The following is a 20,887-nucleotide window of genomic DNA, read 5'->3' on the forward strand; positions in this document are numbered from 1 at the left end:
GGCACAGGAACAATGGTGGCCATCTTGAAGCATGTGGGGACAGCAGACTGGGATAGGGAGAGATTTAATATGTCCGTAAACACACCAGCCAGCGGGTCTGTGCATGCTCTGAGGACGCGGCTAGAGATGCCGTCTGGTCCGGCAGCCTTGCGAAGGATAACACATTTAAAAGTCTTACTCACGTCGGCCACGGAGAAGGAGCGCCCACAGTCCTTGGTAGCTGGCTGCGTCGGTGTATTATTCTCAAAGCAGGTGTTTAGTTTGTCTGGAAGCAAGACGTCGGTGTCCGTGACGTGGTTGGTTTTCCTTTTGTAGTCTGTGATTGTCTGAAGACTCTTCCACATACGTCTCGTGTCTGAGCCGTTGAATTGCGACTCCACTTTGTCTCTATACTGACGTTTTGCTTGTTTGATTGCCTTGCGAAGGGAATAACTGCACTGTTTGTATTCAGACATACTCCCAGTCACCTTTCCATGGTTAAATGCGGTGGTTTATGCTTTCAGTTTTGTGCGAATGCTGCCATCTATCCACGGTTTCTGGTTATGGTAGGTTTTAATAGTCACAGTAAGTACAACATCTCCAATAAATTTCCTTATAAACTCATTCACCGAATCAGCGTATACATTGACATTATTCTCTGAGGCTACCCGGAACATGTCCCAGTCCGCGTGATTAAAGAAATCTTGAAGCATGGATTCCGATTGGTCAGACCAGAGTTGAATAGTCCTTAGCACGGGTACATCCTGTTTGAGTTTCTGTCTATAGGAAGGGAGGAGCAAAATGGAGGTGTGGTCAGATTTGCCGAAAGGAGGGCGGGGGAGGTCCTTGTCTGCATCGCGGAAGTTAGAGTAGCAGTGATCCAGTGTATTTCTAGCGCGAGTGCTACAGTCAGTATGCTGACAGAATTTAGGTAGCCTTGTTCTCAATTTGCTCTGTTAAAATACCCAGCTACAATAAATGCAGCCTCAGGATATATGGTTTCCAGTTTGCATAAAGTCCATTGAAGTTCCTTAACCTGTTAGGGTATAGGGGGCAGTATTTTCACGGCTGGATCAAAAAATTTACCCGATTTAATCTGGTTACAAATCCTACCCAGTAACTACAATATGCATATACTTATTATATATGGATAGAAAACACCCTAAAGTTTCTAAAACTGTTTGAATGATGTCTGTGAGTATAACAGAACTCATTTGGCAGGCAAAACCCTGAGACAGATTCTGACAGGAAGTGGATACCTGATGTGTTGAATTGACTTTAAGCCTATACCATTGAAAAACAAAGGGGCTGAGGAATGTTTTGGCACTTCCTATTGCTTCCACAAGATGTCCCCAGCCTTTACAAAGTGTTTTGAGTCTTCTACTCTGAGATCTGACTGAAGAAGAGCCTTGGAACGGTGATGGCCCATTAGACACCTTGCGCGCGAGTTGATGGTGGGTACTCTCATTCCGAAACGTTTTAAAAGAGACCCCAATGGTCCGCCTTGAATTTTATTCATGTTCTGGTTAAAAAAGGCCCTAATGATTTATGCGATACAACGTTTGACATGTTTGAACGAACGTAAATATATTTTTTCCGTTCGTGAAGTGAAGTCCGGCTGGCTTAGATCATGTGCTAACAACACGGAGGTTTTTGGACATAAATGATGAGCTTTTTTGAACAAAACTACATTCGTTATGGACCTGGGATTCTTTGGAAGTGACATCTGATGAAGAGAATCAAAGGTAATGGATTATTTACATAGTATTTTCGATTTTAGATCTCTCCAACATGGCGGTTAGTCTGTATCGCAATGCGTATTTTTCTGGGCGCAGTGCTCAGATTATTGCAAAGTGTGATTTCCCAGTAAGGTTAATTTTAAATCTGGCAAGTCCATTGCGTTCAAGAGATGTAAATCTATAATTCTTTGAATGACAATATAATATTTTACCAATGTTTTCTAATATTAATGAATTATTTTGTTGTCATGACTTGACTGCCGGTATTGGAGGGAAACGATTTCCTGAACATCAACGCCATAGTAAAACGCTGTTTTTAGATATAAATATGAACTTGATAGAACTAAAAATGCATGCATTGTCTAACATAATGTCCTAGGAGTGTCATCTGATGGAGATTGTAAAAGGTTAGTGCATAATTTTAGCTGATTTTATGGTTTTGGTGACGCCTGTCTTTGAATCGACAATACATTACACACAGCTATTGTCAATGTACTCTCCTAACATAACCTAACTTTATGCTTTCCCCTTAAAACCTTTTTGAAATCGGACAACGTGGTTAGATTAAGGAGATGTTTATCTTTCAAAGGGTGTAAGTTAGTTGTATGTTTGAGAAATTTGAATTTTGACATTTATTTGGTTTCAAATTTGCCGCTCTTGAAATGCACCTGCTGTTGATAGGGTGCGCCACGGGTGGCACGCTAACGTCCCACATAGCCCCAATAAGTTTTAAGGACCGTCGTGGTATCGGCTTGAGGAGGGATATACACGGCTGTGACAATAACCAAGGAGAATTCCCTTGGGAGATAACACGGTCGGCATTTGATTATGAGGAATTCTAGGTCAGGTGAACAAAAGGACTTGAGTTCCTGTATGATGTTACAATTACACCATGAGTCGTTAATCATGGAACATACACCCCCGCCCTTCTTCCCGGAGATGTTCATTCCTGTCGGCGCAACACACAAAACTCCAGGTGGCTGAACCGTCTTCGACAGCATATCCAGAGAGACCCATGTTTCAGAGTATGTTACAATCCCTGATGTCTCTCTGGAAAGTAACCCTTGCCCTAATTTTGTCTACTTTGTTATCTAGAGACTGGACATTAGCGAGTAAAATGTGGTGGGTGGTGTGCACGCCTCCAAGTCTGACCAGAAGACTGCTCTGTCTACCTCTTCTCCGCCAGCGTTGTTTTGGGTCGGCCTCTGGAATCAGTTCAAATGCCCTGGGTGGGTCAGGCGCAAAGGATCTGCCTCAGGAAAGGCGTATTCCTGGTCGTAGTGTTGGTAAGTTGACGTCGCTCTGATATCCAATAGTTCTTCCTGGCTGTATGTAATAACACTTAAGATTTTCTGGGCTAACAATGTAAGTAATAATACATTAAAAAAACGAAATACTGCAAAGTTTCCAAAGAACTAGAAGCAAGGCAGCCCTCTCTGTCGGCACTATCTTGATCCTTGATCCACTCACTACACTGGTAACAGGGTATATAGCAGTATGATCAGGCCAATGGAAATACTCAGTCCTCTATATGGATTATATGGGACACTTTCAACCCAGTGAGTCACTCTGGATAAAAGCAGTTGCCCATTGGACAAAGTCTTCATTTAGTCTGACCACTATCTACATCTCAACCCAGAAACAACTCTGACACTGACAGCTGAAGAGGATAGGAAAACATAAATGCCCTGTGTATGTCTGCTTCCCAAATGGCACCCTATTCCATAGGGCTCTGCTCAAAGGTAGTGCACTATATAGGGAATAGGGTGCCATTTGGGATGAGGCATATAAGTACATAAATACGCACCAACTCCTGACGTGTGTAAGTACATGGTGATATAAATATGAGTGTATAAATACACACACTCCTCACTCACACCCTCCCACTCTCTCAATGCCCAACTACTGCTGCCAGCCATCTGAAGCCTACTTCAGTTTCTTTTCCTGGCGCGTGCACACATATGCATATGCACGCACGCACACGTACACATCCACAACGAAAGGGTCAATATCAGGGGATATCTTTATATGACAAGTTTTTGATATTCTAGAGCATAGAGACCAATGCATATTTACATTTTTGTGGATTTGCACCATATTCGGACACATTCTGATATTGGGATTACTCCGAATATCACACATGGACATTTCCTATGGCCGGATATGGACTCATTCAATATCTTGAGATACGTGACATCCTATTTTCTCTCTTCATGTTGACAAAAACTGACTGTATGAATCGCATATGTGTTTTCTCAGCATATTCAAGATATTAATTATTGTTGATTCCAGATATGCTTCTCTTGGCTGAGGTCCGTCCGGATCTTTATATGCTTTTTGATATGCTGAAAATAAGGAGGATTTATGAAAATAAGGATGATTTCTGATTCATTTCTGAGTTTCCTGTACATGCATTTTTGGATTCCCCCCAGACATCATACATGGTATGGTATATTGACTCATTAGATATCCTGAGATAGGCCTATGTGGACATTTTATTTTCTATATATGATGACAAATACTGACAGTAGGCCTACCAGGGTTAGTACAGACAGTGGCAAGTCAAATTCAATGACTTTCAAGGACTTTTTCAAGCACTAATATTTATGTTCAAGGACCATCAATATGTAATAGTTAATATTATGCAATTTTTTCTAGTCGCTACCAGATGGTAGTATATCACCACAGCCTCATTAAAAAAAATCGCATTCATCACTACTTTACACGTTCGACTCAATAATACGTTGTTTCACTACTTATTAAATACAGTTGTGGCCAAAAGTTTTGAGAATGACACAAATATTAATTTCCACAAAGTTTGCTACTTCAGTGTCTTTAGATATATTTGTCAGATTTTACTATGGAATACTGAAGTATAATTACAAGCATTTTTATTTTATTTATTTCACCTTTATTTAACCAGGTAGGCAAGTTGAGAACAAGTTCTCATTTACAACTGCGACCTGGCCAAGATAAAGCAAAGCAGTTCGACAACATACAACAACACAGAGTTACACATGGAGTAAAACAAATATACAGTCAATAATACAGTAGAAAAATAAGTCTATGTACAATGTGAGCAAATGAGGTGAGATAAGGGAGGTAAAGGCAAAAAAGTCCATGGTGGCAAAGTAAATACAATATAGCAAGTAAAACACTGGAATGGTAGATTTGTAGTAGAAGAAAGTGCAAAGTAGAAATAGAGATAATGGGGTGCAAAGGAGCAAAATAAAATAAATAAATAAAGTAGGGGAAGAGGTAGTAGTTTGGGCTAAATTATAGATGGGCTATGTACAGGTGCAGTGATCTGTGAGCTGCTCTGACAGCTGGTGCTTAAAGCTAGTGAGGGAGATAAGTGTTTACAGTTTCAGAGATTTGTGTAGTTCGTTCCAGTCATTGGCAGCAGAGAACTGGAAAGAGAGACAGCCAAAGGAGGATTTGGCTTTGGAGGTGACCAGAGAGATATACCTGCTGGAGCGTGTGCTACAGGTCGGTGCTGCTATGGTGACAAGTGAGCGGAGATAAGGAAAAGCATGTGTGTCAAAGGCTTTTATTGACAATTACATGAAGTTGATGCAAAGAGTCAATATTTGCAGTGTTGACCCTTCTTTTTCAAGACCTCTGCAAACCACCCTGGCATGCTGTCCACTAACTTCTGGGCTACATCCTGAATGATGGCAGCCCATTCTTGCAAAATCAATGCTTGGAGTTTGTCAGAATTTGTGGGGATTTGTTTGTCCACCCGCCTCTTGAGGATTGACCATAAGTTCTCAATGGGATTAAGGTCTGGGGAGTTTCCTGGCCATGGACCCAAAATATCGATGTTTTGTTCCCCGAGCCACTTAGTTATCACTTTTGCCTTATGGCAAGGTGCTCCATCATGCTTGAAAAGGCATTGTTCGTCATCAAACTGTTCCTGGATGGTTGGGAGAAGTTTCTCTCGGAGGATGTGTTGGTACCATCTTTATTCATGGCTGTGTTCTTAGGCAAAATTGTGAGTCAGCCCACTCCCTTAGCTGAGAAGCAACCCCACACATGAATGGTCTCAGGATGCTTTACTGTTGGCATGACACAGGACTGATGGTAGCGCTCACCTTGTCTTCTCCGGACAAGCTTTTTTCCAGATGCCCCAAACAATTGGAAAGGGGATTTATCAGAGAAAATGACTTTACCCCAGTCCTCAGCAGTCCAATCCCTGTACCTTTTGCAGAATATCAGTCTGTACCTGATGTTTTTCCTGGAGAAAAGTGGCTTCTTTGCTACCCTTCTTGACACCAGGCCATTCTCCAAAAGTCTTTGCCTCACTGTGCGTGCAGATGCACTCACAACTGCCTGCTGACATTCCTGAGCAAGCTCTGTACTGGTGGTGCCCCGATCCTGCAGCTGAATCAACTTTAGGAGACGGACCTGGCGCTTGCTGGAGTTTCTTGGGTGCCCTGAAGCCTTCTTCACAACAATTGAACCGCTCTCCATGAAGTCCTTGATGATCCGATAAATGGTTGATTTAGGTGCAATCTTACTGGCAGCAATATCCTTGCCTGTGAAGCCCTTTTTGTGCAAAGCAATGATGACGGCATGTGTTTCCTTGCAGGTAACCATGATTGACAGAGGAAGAACAATGATTCCAAGCACCACCCTCCTTTTGAAGCTTCCAGTCTGTTATTCGAACTCAATCAGCATGACAGAGTGATCTCCAGCCTTGTCCTCGTCAACACTCACAACTGTGTTAACGAGAGAGTCACTGACATGATGTCAGCTGGTCCTTTTGTGGCAGGGCTGAAATGCAGTAGAAATGTTTTTGGGGGATTCAGTTCATTTGCATGGCAAAGAGGGACTTTGCAATTCATCTGATCACTCTTCATAACATTCCTGACTATATGCAAATTGCCATCATACAAACTGAGGCAGCAGACTTTGTGAAAATTAATATTTGTGTCATTCTCAAAACTTTTGGCCAAGACTGTACATGAGTAGTAAGTCAGTACTGATGATTTTGTAATTTGAGTAGTGATGAGCAGTTTTGGGACATGCCTACTGGTGAACATACATTTCCTATTCACATTACTATTCGCATTACCAGCTAAATTACTGTTTTTATTGGGCATTTGGGAATCTATTACGTAATAGCTACGAAAAAGCATTTTGCTTCCGACTGGCAGCTTTAGTGTCGCCGGTCGGGAGAAAAGCGGGTGGGCTGTTTCAGAAAAATGGCACGTGACCAGCCACAAGAATGGCATGAGAACGGCTGCCGCTTGATAAAGCGGAATATCGCAGGCGCCCTGTGAATGAGGCGATTGAGCTAAAATAAAAGATCCCCGAAACTTTCCATAAGCACAAAAGGCAGGACTGAATCTACATTTGCCTGGGAATTTAGCAATCGTTGTGACGTTTGGCGGTGCCTAATCAGTTAGTTCTGTACCTGCCTGGCTGATTGGCAATGTGTCTGGAATGAGCGAGCTCGCCTGACAACTACAGCGCGAAACACGTGCGGAAATAAAACTCAGTAGTCTGCCTGAAAATTAATTTGCAAGACTAAATACATTTTCCTAATATTTTTCATATACATATTTGATTATTATCTGTTCTCTTCTCATTTTAATTCAAGTACTTTTCAAGTACCAACTTGAGAAAGTCAGATTTTCAAGGTATTCCAGTACTTGCATTTCAGAGTGACAAATTCAAGTACTTTAAGCTTGCGCTTGTGCGAACCCTGGCCTACATAGTATACTTTCTCAGCACAGGCTCTTAACTGAGGTCCATATCCTGGCTTTTACTGAGACTTGCCTGGATGACAAAGTCCCGGACATGGAGCTGGCTGGCTTCACACTGGTCAGGGAGGACTGTGATCTGACCGTCACAGGAAAAGATGACGGCGTCTGTCTGCTTGTCAGGGACCAGCGGTGTAAATCGATCCTAGTAAGAGAGAGACTCTGTACCCCCGACATTGAACTGATTTCTGTGTCACTGCGACCCTACTACATGTCCCATGAGTTCCCCCAATTGTTTGTTACTGTTGTGTACATTCAACAAAAAGCTAATATAACATGACATTCTTGATAACATGTGTGAAATGCTTGATAATGTATGTGATATCAACAGAGAGGTATATTTTCTGGGTGATTTAAATATTGACTGGCTTTCATCAAGCTGTCCACTCAATAAAAAAGCTTCAAACTGTAACCAGTGCCTGGTTCAGTTTATCAGTCAACCTACCAGGCTAGTTACAAACAGCACAGGAATGAAATCATCAAAATGTATTGATCACATCTTTAGTAATGCTGCAGAAATGTGCATGAAAGCAGTATCCAGATCCATCAGATGTAGTGATCACAATATAGTAGCCATATCTATGAAAACCAAAGTTCAAAAGGCTGGGCCTAATATAGCATCATACATGACGTTTTGTAGTGATTCCTATGTTGTTTATGTAAATAATATTTGTTGGTCCGTGGTGAGTAATGAGGAGCGAACAGACGTTGCAGTTGACACATTAATGAAATTGCTTATCCCAGTTACTAATAAGCATGCACCCATTAGGAAAATGATTGTAAAAACTGTTAAAACCTCTTGGTTTGATGAGGAATTGAAACATTTTATGGTTGAGAAGGATGAGGCAAAAGGAATGGCAAATAAGTCTGGCTGCACAACCGATTGGCAAACGTACTGCAAAGTGAGAAATCATGTGACTAAACTGAATAAAAAGAAGAAGAAACTTCACCATGAAACAAAGATAAATGATAAAGAATAATAGTAAAACACTTTGGAGCACCTTCATTGAAATTTTGGGAAAAAAGACAAACTCCGCTCCATCATTTACTGAATCAGATGGTTCATTCATCACAAAACCGACTGATATTGCCAACTACTTCAATAAATGTTTAATTGGCAAGATTAGCAAACTTCGGCATGACATGCCAGCAACAAACACTGACACTACATATCCAAGTATATCTAACCAAATTATGAATGGCAAGAATTGTAATTTTGAATTCCGTAAAGTGAGTGTGGAAGGGGTGAAAAAAATGATTATTGTCTATCAACAATGACAAACCACCGGTGTCTGAAAGCTTGGATGGAAAATTACTGAGGAAAATAGCAGACGATATTGCCTCTCCTATTTGCCATATCTTCAATTTAAGCCTAATAAAAAGTCTGTGCCCTCAGGTCTGTAGGGAAGCGAAAGTCGTTCCACTACCTAAGAATTGCAAAGCCCTCTTTACTGGCTCAAATAGCCGACCAACCCTTAGTAAAGTTTTGGAAAAAATCGTGTTTGACCAGATACAATGCTTTTTTACAGTAAACAAATTGACAGACTTTCAGCACGCTATTAGGGAAGGACATTCAACAAGCACACCACTTACACAAATGACTGATGATTGGCTGAGAGAAATTGATTAAAGATTGTGGGGGCTGTTTTGTTACACTTCAGTGTGGCTTTTGACATCATCGATCATAGTCTGCTGCTGGAAAAACGTATGTGTTTTGGCTTTACATCCCCTGCTATATTGTGGATAAAGAGTTATCTGTCTAACATAACACAGAGGGTGTTCTTTAATGGAAGCCTCTCCAACATAATTCAGATAGAATCAGGAATTCCCCAGGGCAGCTGTCTAGGCCCCTTACTTTTTTCAATCTTTACTAACGACATGTCACTGGCTTCACAGGAGAGCCATTTGAAAGTTAACTTCTTTTTTAAAATCAAAATGAGCTTATGGGCAGAAATGCCTTCTGGAATTTGTGAACTTTCATGTGCCTTAATATCAAACGTGTATGCCATCTGTAAATACGAATACAATTGTTAAATTATGAGCCTAGTTGGTTTAGCCACTGAAAAAGTGGCGAACCTTCCCGCTAGCCATGACTGACTGAGATAATGAGTGGGATAGACATACCAAGAGATGATTGGTCTGCCATGTAGAACGCTTCTGTATATTTGAACTGGTCAGTATGTGTAGGTAATCCTGTCTAACGCTGCTTTTTAAAAATATATATTGCGTAGTAAAACTGCATAAGTGTTGCTCGCCACTAGAGGACCGAGTTTTGAAATCAGTGGAATTAGAGTATGATAGTTAAGGAGATGGAGAAAACAACAGTCTCTGGATTACATCTTCAAACTAAGGACATACGTGACATGACAAAGGGAGAAGCGTCCATCCATGTATACTGGTAAGATAGTCTTCGTAGTTACATTTTCAGATATTACACGTTTCTAATTTTGTCAGAAAGTCATTTATTTCAAATTAAAGTGTTCTGTTAGCGAGCCAGCTAACATCAGCTTGCATGATCTGTTTAGTAATATTATGGGTTCTGACTTCTAAACTTGAAAATATGAAATATCCTTATTCATTTCACAGAGGGAGAGAGGGGAATGTAGAATGTTTACATTCTGTCAGAACATGTTATTGTTAGACATCAGGGATCCTATGGAAAGGAGAAGGGCCATAGTCTGCTATAAGTCAACAGAACAGCCGTGAGTTGGGGAGGAGTGAGGAATTTCGGCTGAGGTCAGGTCAGATGAAGTGAGGAAGAACAGATATCAATAAAGTTCTGTCTAGCAACAGAGGTGTATTGGCTATTCAGATGTGTAAGGAGGAGACTCAGCATATGAGGAAGGGTTAAATACCAGTGCTTATTTGAATATGTCTTTGTCTGTTCAGCTGTCTGACCCATTGGGTGAATACACTTGGGCTGAGCTTTTCATAGTTGTCTGTCAGTTTTTACCCTGTTATTTAGAACATAACAAATATTATTTGTATCTCAGAGCAATTTGCTTTGCTAGTTATAGCCTAATGTTAGCTAGCTAACATCGAACCTGATTGGTTAACTACCTGCAGATTCATGCAGGGTAGTAACATCATGAGTTGGGATTATGTTTCATTGTAACTAGCTAACTAATGACTAACACACAGCTCAGACACCCATGCATACCCCACAAGACATGCCACCAGAGGTCTCTTCACAGTCCCAAGTCCAGAACAGACTATGGGAGGCACACAGTACTACATAGAGCCATGACTACATGGAACTCTATTCTACATCAGGTAACTGATGCAAGCAGAAGAATCAGGTTTAAAAAAACGGATAAAAATACACCTTATGGGACTGTGAAGCAACACAAACATAAGCACAGACATGCATACACACACGATAACATATGCACTATACACACACGTACACATAGATGTTGTGTTGTAGATATGTGGTAGTGGAGTAGGGGCCTGATGGCACACAGTGTGTGGTGAAATTGGTTATGAATGTATGGTAATGTTTTAAAAATTGTATAACGTATTTTAGGGGATTTCAACAACTGCACTTTGTGCAAGATCCTGCGCACGTACCACCAGTATGTGAAATGCCATACTAGGAAGAATAAGACTCTTGATTTGTACTATGGGATAATACCAAATGCTTTCTCTGCTACCACCAGACCAGCCATGGGGATATCAGATCACAATGTTGTCTACCTCCAGCCAACCTACTGTCGGCTCCTGGAGAAGGAGAAACCTACAGTTAAAACTGTCCAGATCTGGAACAACAATAGTATCACTTGTCTCCAAGGGTGTTTTGACTGTACTATGTGGGAGGTATTAGAGGACAGCAGCTCTGATATTAATGAACACACAGATGTTGTTTCAGACTATATGTAAACTTCTGTGTTGAGTCAGTTGTGTTTACTAATACCTGTCAAATCTTCCTTAACAATAAGCCGTGGGTATCAAAAAATCTAAAATCACTACTTAATAGGAAGAAGGCAGTTTATGTGGAGGGTGATAGACAGGCTTTAAGAGATGTACAATGTGAGACCAAAAAGACAGACACTGGTGAACAAGGAGGTATACAAGAAAAGGGTGGAGGGGACCCTTTCCTCAGGAAACTCAACGGTGGCCTGGCAAGGGATAAAATCCATGGCTAGTGCCCCCCACATAGGCATGAGAAAAGTCAATGCTGACCTTGGAAGGCATGAGGTGCAGAACATGGCTAATGAGCTGAATGTTTTCTTCTCAAGATTTGAATCAGACAAATTTGTGTCGGAGGTAATACAAATGGAACAATTATTACAAATGTTTAAGAGGGTTGTTGCTTAACAGGCTGATGTAGTGAAGTTGTTCAAGGGATGTAAAGCACACAAAAGCCCAGGCCCAATAAGTGGACGTGTTAAAGCACTGTGCAGAACAATTAGCTTGTTTTTTACAGACATTTTCCAATCCTCGCTCGACCAGCAACACATGCCAGTACTGTGTAAAAACTCAACAACTATACCCATTCCTAAAGCATCTAATCCCTCTGTGCTGAATGACTACCTTGACATCAATAGTAATGAAATGCTTTGAGAAAATTGTGCAAAGTCAGCACCATCCAGAAGTTCCTCGACCTATTTCAGTTTGCCTATCAGCCCAGCAGAGGAGTTGCCATTCTTACTCTCTTCAACATGGTCTATAGACATCTAGAGGGCACTATATCCCATGTCAGGGTTATACTTGTTGACTTCTCTTCTGCCTTATATTCTGGCACAGAGACTCAAAAGGGACTTTCTTAGATGGGGGCGCTGGTTTTGTGGCTGTTGGACTTCCTGAGCCAGAAGTTACAAGCGGGTCAAGGTGGGTCCCCACGTGCCACACATACATACCACCAACATAGGCTCCCCACAAGGATGTGTTTTGTCCCCACTCCTGTACAGTAATTGCTGTACTAGTTCCCATCCTGACATACAGTACCAGTCAAAAGTTTGGACACACCTACTCATTACAGGGATTATCTTTATTTTTACTATGTTCTACATTGTAGAAAACTAGTGAAGACATCAACACTATGAAATAACACATATGGAATCATGTAGTAACCAAAAATGTGAACCTGTTGGGGATACCCATTCCCGTTCGGATCCCGTTAACGGGATTGCTTGACAAGATACAACGCGTGAAATTCAAAACAGGATAAATCGAATAATTAAAATTCCTCAAACAATCAACTATCTTACACCCTTTGAAAGATAAACATCTCCTTAATCTAACCACGTTGTCCGATTTCAAAAAGGTTTTACGGCGAAAGCATAAAGTTAGATTATGTTAGGACAGTACATTGAAAATAGCTGTGTGTAATGTTTTGTCAATGCAGACAGGCGTCACAAAAGCAGAAAACCAGCTAAAATGATGCACTAACCTTTGACAATCTTCATCAGATGACACTCCTAGGACATTATGTTAGACAAAACATTAATTTTTTGTTCTATCAAGTTCATATTTATATCCAAAAACAGCATTTTACAGTGGCGATGAAATTCAGAAAATATTTTCCCTCAAATGCTGCCGGTGAATCAGTGCTACAATTTACAAAATTACTATTCGAAAACATTGGTAAATTATAATATTGTCATTCAAAGAATTATAGATTAACATCTCGTGAATGCAACCGCATTGCCAGATTTCAAAATAACTTTACTGGGAAATCACACTTTGCAATAAACGAGGTGCTATGCTAAGAAAAATAGGCTAGGCGATACATGTTAGCGCCATCTTGGAACCATCTAAAATCAAATATACTATTGTAAATATTCACTTACCTTTGATTATCTTCATCAGAAGGCACTTCCAGGAATCCCAGGTCCACAACAAATGTAGTTTTGTTCGAAAAAGTTAACAATTTATGTCCCAATAGCTCCTTCTTGTTAGCGCGTTCTGTAGGCTACTCAAAATGTACCGAAGCCCGCGGGACTTGTCGCCACAAAAGAGCAAAAAAAAAATATTTACGTTCGTTCAAACATGTCAAACGTTGTATAGCATAAGTCTTTAGGGCCTTTTTCAACCAGAACTTCAATAATATTCAAGGTGGACGATTGCATTGTCTCATAAAACGTTTCGGAAAGAAAGGGTCCCCACACGCATGCGCGTCATAGTAGACATGGCCATCCACCTATGACCAACTTTCCAGGCCTCTCGTTCGGTCAGTTTTTACAGGAGAATACTCAAACCACTTTGTAAAGACTGTTGCCATCTAGTGGAAGCCTTGGGAAGTGAAAAATGAATCCTAACTCACGGTGTGTTTCATAGGCAAAGTGTTGAAGGTGATTTCACAAATCAGATTTCCACTTCCTGCATGGAATCTTCTCAGGTTTTGGCCTGCCATAGAGTTCTGTTATACTCACAGACACCATTCAAACCGTTTTAGAAACTTTAGAGTGTTTTCTACCCAAATCTACTAATTATATGCATATTCTAGTTACTGGGCAGGAGTAGTAACCAGATTAAATTGGGTACGTTTTTTATCCGGCCGTGCAAATACTGCCCCCTATCCCCAACAGGTTTTAAACAAATCAAAATGTATTTGATATTTCAGATTCTTGAAAGTAGCCACCCATTGCCTTGAAGACAGCTTTGCACACTCTTGGCATTTTCTCAACCAACTTCATGAGGTAGTTACCTGGAATGCATCCAATTAATAGGTGTTGTGGAATTTCTTTCCTTCTTAATGCATTTGAGTCAATCAGTTGTGTTGTGACAAGGTAGGGATGGTATACAGAAGATAGCCCTATTTGGTAAAAGACCAAGTCCATATTATGGCATAAACAACTCAAATAAGCAAAGAGAAACAACAGTCCATCATTATTTTAAGACATGAATGTCAGTCAATAAGGACAATTTCAAGAACTTTCTTCAAGTGCAGTCGCAAAAACCATCAAGCGCTATGATGAAACTGGCTCTCATGAGGACCGCCACAGGAAAGGAAGACCCAGAGTTACCTCCACTGCTGAGGATAAGTTCATTAGAGTTACCTGCACCTCAGATTGCAGCCCAAATAAATGCTTCACAGAGTTCAAGTAACAGACACATCTCAACATCAACTGTTCAGAGGAGACTGCGTGAATCAGGCCTTCATTTCCAAATGTGGACAATAAAGTCAGTAAAGTATATCAGGATCATGATATGCTTTTTCAAATGCAAAATAAGGACACTTTCTGATGCTTATTTGAGTTTTGAGGACATGCTCAATAATTTGACAAATATTGTATTCAAATCATTCCTTCAGACACTAGCTACAATTTTTGTATTCCCTCTGGATAAAGGCGAGCACAAACCGCAAGCTAAAAGCACTAACGTGTAGCCTAGCAACAAGAATCACATTTTCTGCTGTAGTTTCATTTTAGAATCTGGGTGTCACAAATGAGTGTGTAAACGGTGTGTGGTTAAACTGACAACTGGAGAAACAAAGAAGTCAGAAGCTGTTCAGAAAAAAACTAAAAGAAGTTAACACTAAAGTGAGTAGCTAATTGTAGATATTTTATTTATCTTAGTAACTTAGCCCAACTGAAGAGATTTTCGATGTACCGATTCCATGGCATGCAAAATGATGCCGGATTCAAAACTTTTTTCAATTTAAATTATTATACAAAATTCATGCAACCAACAGAATGTTATATACATTACCGTTAACAAGTTTGGGGTCAGTTAGAAATGTCCTTGTATTTGAAAGAACAGCACATTTTTTTGTCCATTAAAATGACATCAAATAGATCTGAAATGCAGTGTAGACATTGTTAATGTTGTAAATGACTATTGTAGCTGAAACTGCAGATTTTTTATGGAATATCTACAGTTGAAGTCAGAAATTTACATACACCTTAGCCAAATACATTTAAACTCATTTTTCACAATTCCTGACATTTAACCCTAGTAAAAAGTCCATGTTATAGGTTAGTTAGGATCACCACTTTATTTAAAGTATGTGAAATGTCAAAATAATAGTAGAGAAAATGATTTATTTCAGCTTTTATTTATTTCATCACATTCCCAGTGGGTCAGAAGTTTACATACACTCAATTAGTATTTGGTAGCATTGCCATTAAATTGTTTAACTTGGGTCAAACATTTCGGGTAGCCTTCCACAAGCTTCCCACAATAAGTTGGGTGAATTTTGGCCCATTCCTCCTGACAGAGCTGGTGTAACTGAGTCAGGTTTGTAGGCCTCCTTGCTCGTACACACTTTTTTTAGTTCTGCCACAAATTTTCTATAGGATTGAGGTCAGAGCTTTGTGATGGCCACTCCAGTACCTTGACTTTGCTGTCCCGAAGCCCTTTTGCCACAACTTTGGAAGTATGCTTGGGGTCATTGTTCATTTGGAAGACCCATTTGCGACCAAGCTTTAACTTCCTGACTGATGTCTTGAGATGTTGCTTCAATATATCCACATCATTTTCCTATCTCATGATGCCATCTATTTTGTGAAGTGCACCAGTCCCTCCTGCAGCAAAGCACCCACACAACATGATGCTGCCACGGTTGGGATGGTGTTCTTTGGCTTGCAAACCTCCCCCTTTTCCTCCAAGCATAACAATTGTCAATATTGCCAAACAGTTCTATAATTGTTTCATCAGACCAGAGGACATTTCTCCAAAAAGTACAATATTGGTCCCCATCTGCGGTTGCAAACCGTAGTCTGGCTTTTTTATGGCGGTTTTGGAGCAGTGACTTCTTCCTTGCTTAGCGGCCTTTGAGGTTACGTCCATATAGGACTCGTTTTACTGTGGATATAGATACTTTTGTACCTGTGTCCTCCAGCATCTTCGCAAGGTCCTTTGCTGTTGTTCTGGGATTGATTTGCACTTTTCGCACCAAAGTACGTTCCTCTCTAGGAGACAGAAGGACTCTCCTTTCTGAGCGGTATGACAGCTGTGTGGTCCCATGGTGTTTATACTTGCATGCTATTGTTTGTACAGATGAACGTGGTACATTCAGGTGTTTGGAAATTGCTCCCAAGGATGAACCAGACTTGTGAAGGTCTGAGCTCTTGTCTGATTTCTTTTGATTTTCCCACGATGTCAAGCAAAGAGACACTGAGTTTGAAGCTAGGCCTTGAAATACATTCACAGGTACACCTCCAATTCTTAAAAAAAATATATTTACCTTTATTTAACTAGGCAAGTCAGTTAAGAACAAAATCTTATTTTCAATGACGGCCTAGGATCAGTGGGTTAACTGCCTTGTTCAGGGGCAGAATGACAGATTTTCACCTTGTCAGCTTGGGGATTTGATCTTGCAACCTTTCGGTTACCAGTCCAAAGCTCTAACCACTAGACTACATGCCGCTACCTGCCGACTCATATGATGTCAATTAGCCTATGAAAAGCTTCTAAAGCCATGACATCATTCTCTGTAATTTTCCAAGCTGTTTAAAGGCACAGTCAACTTAGTGTATGTAAACTTCTGACCCACTGGAATTGTGATACAGTGAATTATAAGTTAAATAACCTGTCTGTAAACAATTGTTGGAAAAATTACTTGTGTCATGCACAAAGTAGATGTCCTAACCAACTTGCCAAAACTATAGTTTGTTAACAAGACATTTGTGGAGTGGTTGAAAAACAAAATGACTCCAACCTAAGTGTATGTAAACTTCTGACTTCAACTGTACATAGGTGTACAGAGGCGACTACGGGATGCTGGCCTTCTAGGCAGAGTTACAAAGAAAAAGCCATATCTCAGACTGGCCAATAAAAAGAAAATATTAAGATGGGCAAAAGAACACAGACTCTCTGCCCAGAAGGCCAGCATCCCGGAGTCGCCTCTTCACTGTTGACATTGAGACTGGTGTTTTACGGGTACTATTTAATGAAGCTGCCAGTTGAGGACTTGTGAGGTATCTGTTTCTCAAACTAATGTACTTGTCCTCTTGCTCAGTTGTGCACCGGGGCCTCCCACTCCTCTTTCTATTCTGGTTAGAGACAGTTTGCTCTGTTCTGTGAAGGGAGTAGTACACAGCGTTGTACGGGGTCTTCAGTTTCTTGGCAATTTCTCACATGGAATAGCCTTAATTTCTCAGAACAAGAATAGACTGACGAGTTTCTGAAGAAAATACTTTGTTTCTGGCCATTTTGAGGCTGTACTCAAACCCACAACTGCTGATGCTCCAGATGCTCAACTTGTCTAAAGAAGGCCAGTTTTATTGCTTCTTTAATTAGAACAACAGTTTTAAGCTGTGCTAACATAATTGCAAAATAGTTTTCTAATGATCAATTAGCTTTTAAAATGATAAACTTGTATTAGCAAACACAACGTGCCATTGGAACACAGGGTGATGGTTGCTGATAATGGGCTTCTGTACGCCCGTTTCCAGGTACAATAATTATTTACAACATTAACAATGTCTGCACTGTATTTCTGATCAATTTGATGTTATTTTAATGGATAAAAATGTGTTTTTCTTTAAATGTATTTGACTAAGGTGTATGTAAACTTCTGACTTCAACTGTATGTGATTTTCTTTGCTATGTTTATTTTATGGCATAGTAAAGTGTTTGCGGACTAAAACCTCCCTGTCTCTGTGTTAATCTCTGCACGCTCAACCCAATACTGCACGGTTTACCACAACGTGCATCAGGTGCGTGTCTTAAAAATGTCTCACCCCAGATATCTTCCTGCACTCACATGGTAGCAGGGAGATTTCTGAGGTCCGGATTGGATGCATGTAGAAACTGTCCAATTATGAATAATATCCTAGCTCCATTTATGAAATTAAGGACATGTATCTGGAGCATGTCTACTCCTTATATCTAATAAAATGTCTGATATCTGGAAATATATAGATAAAGATATCCCCTGATATTGACCCTTTTCGCCCAGTGCATGCACGCACGCACACACACTGCAGAAGTCATGTGCTTTGACCTCTGCTATATTGTACATGATTAAACACGTTGGTTGAACCTTTTGAAACTGTTATTAGTAGAATCAGATGGGATAGAATAAAACCCTGCACACCAGACTGTGGCTCTCTAGGAACATGGCACTTGATAAATCTGTTGATTTCTTGTGTTTTTTTTAGGTGAGATATTACTTTGCTATTCACAGAAATTGTGCGTGTGTGTTTCTGTGTGTATGTGTGTGTGTGAGACTTACGACAGTCCTGCTCGTCGGAGTCATCCTCACAGTCGTTGTCACCGTCACACACCCAGGAGCGGCGGATACACTTCCCGTTGTCACAGTGGAAGTCCAGTGGAGAGCAGGTGGGCAGCACTACAGAGGAAAATACCAGCCATTATCACAGCTGAAGCAAAGTATGGGCATACACAAACACAAATGCATGATAGCGAGAACAAGGCCCCATGGACACAGCCAATACACTAGTATAAAAAACATTAAGAACACCTGCTCTTTCCATGACATAGACTGACCAGGTGAAATCTAGGATCCCTTATTGATGTCACTTGTTAAATCCACTTCAATCAGTGTAGATGAAGGGAGGAGACAGGTTAAATAACGATTTTTAAGCATTGAGACAAATGAGACATGTATTGTGTATGTGTGCCAGTCTGAGGGTGAATGGGTAAGACAAAAGACTCACAGTTGAAGTCGGAAGTTTACATACACCTCAGCCAAATACATTTAAACTCAGTTTTTCACAATTGCTGACATTTAATCCAGTAAAAATTCCCTCTCTTAGGTCAGCTAGGATCACCAGTGTATTTTAAGAATGTAAAATGTCAGAATAATAGTAAAGAGAATGATTAATTTCAGCATTTATTTCTTTCATCACATTCCCAGTGGGTCAGAAGTTTACATACACTCAATTAGCATGTCACGCCCTGACCTGAGAGAGCCTTTTTATGTCTCTATTTAGGTTTGGTCAGGGTGTGATTTGGGTGGGCATTCTATGTCCTTTTTTCTATGCTTTGTATTTCTTTGTTATGGCCTGGTATGGCTCTCAATCAGGGACAGCTGTACATCATTGTCGCTGATTGGGAGTCATACTTAGGCAGCCTGTTTTCCTTTGGGGTTTGTGGGTAGTTGTATACTGTTTTGTGCTTATCACCTGACAGAACTGTTAGTGTCGTTTCCGTTAATTGTATACGTGTTCCATTTGTTTCTCCTTCTCCTATATAAAAAAAAAGAAGATGCGTATACACTTCCCTGTTGCGTCTTGGTCCTCCACACATGACACGCGTTACATAGCATTTGGTAGCAGTGCCTTTAAATTGTATAACTTGGGTCAAACATTTCAGGTGGCCATCCACAAGCTTCCCACAATGAATTGGGTGAATTTTGGCCCATACCTCCTGACAGAGCTGGTGTAACTGAGTCAGGTTTGTAGGCCTCCTTGCTCGCACACGCTTTTTCAGTACTGCCCACAAATCTTCTATAGGATTGAAGTCAGGGCTTTGTGATGGCCACTCCAATACCTTGACGTTGTTGTCCTTAAGCCATTTTGCCACAACTTTGGAAGTATGCTTGGGGTCATTGTCCATTTGGAAGACCCATTTGCGACCAAGCTTTAACTTCCTGACTGATGTCTGGAGATGTTGCTTCAATATATCCACATCATTTTCAATTCCTCATGATGCCATCTATTTTGTGAAGTGCACCAGTCCCTCCTGCAGCAAAGCATCCCCCACAACATGATGCTGCCACCCCTGTGCTTCAAGGTTGGGAAGGTGTTCTAAGGCTTGCAAGCCTCCCCCTTTTTCCTCCAAACATAACAATGGTCATCATGGCCAGTTCTATTCTATTCTACAGTTCTAGAATACAGTTCTATTTCTCCAAAAAGTATGATCTTTGTCCCCATGTGCAGTTGCAAACCATAGTATGGCTTTTTTATGGAGGTTTTGGAGCAGTGGCTTCTTTGCTGAGCGGCCTTTCAGGTTATGTCGATATAGGACTTGTTTTACTGTGGATATAGATACTTTTGTACCCGTTTCCTCCAGCATCTTCACAAGGTCCTTTGCTGTTGTTCTGGGATTGATTTGCACTTTTCGCACCAAAGTACCTTCATTTCTAGGAGACACAACGCATCTCCTTCCTGAGCGGTATGACGGTTGCGTGGTTCCCTGGTGTTTATACTTGCGTACTATTGTTTGTACAGATGAACGTGGTACCTTCAGGCATTTGGAAATTGCTCCCAAGGATGAACCAGACTTGTGGAGGTCTACAATTTTTTTGACTTATTTCTTTTGATTTTCCCATGATGTCAAGCATAGAGGCACTGAGTTTGAAGGTAGGCCTTGAAATACATCCACAGGTCCACCTCCAATTGACTCAAATGATGTCAATTAGATTATCAGAAGCTTCTAAAGACATGACATAATTTTGGGGAATTTTCCAAGCTGTTTAAAGGCACAGTCAATTTAGTGTATGTAAAATTCTGACCCACTGGAATTGTGATAAGTGAAATAATCTGTCTG

General features: G+C 40.6%; 1 protein-coding gene across 1 annotated transcript in view; it reads right to left on the reverse strand.

The window, feature by feature from the left end:
• LOC115202825 (low-density lipoprotein receptor-related protein 4-like) overlaps window positions 1–20,887 on the reverse strand; it is a 233,810-nt gene that overhangs the window by 73,424 nt on the left and 139,499 nt on the right. Inside the window, 1 exon segment of the mRNA XM_029766876.1 lies at window positions 18,609–18,725. Coding sequence (XP_029622736.1) covers window positions 18,609–18,725 — 117 coding nt within the window.

Source organism: Salmo trutta, chromosome 12 (genome assembly GCF_901001165.1).
Source record: "Salmo trutta chromosome 12, fSalTru1.1, whole genome shotgun sequence".
Classification (NCBI taxonomy): domain Eukaryota; kingdom Metazoa; phylum Chordata; class Actinopteri; order Salmoniformes; family Salmonidae; genus Salmo; species Salmo trutta.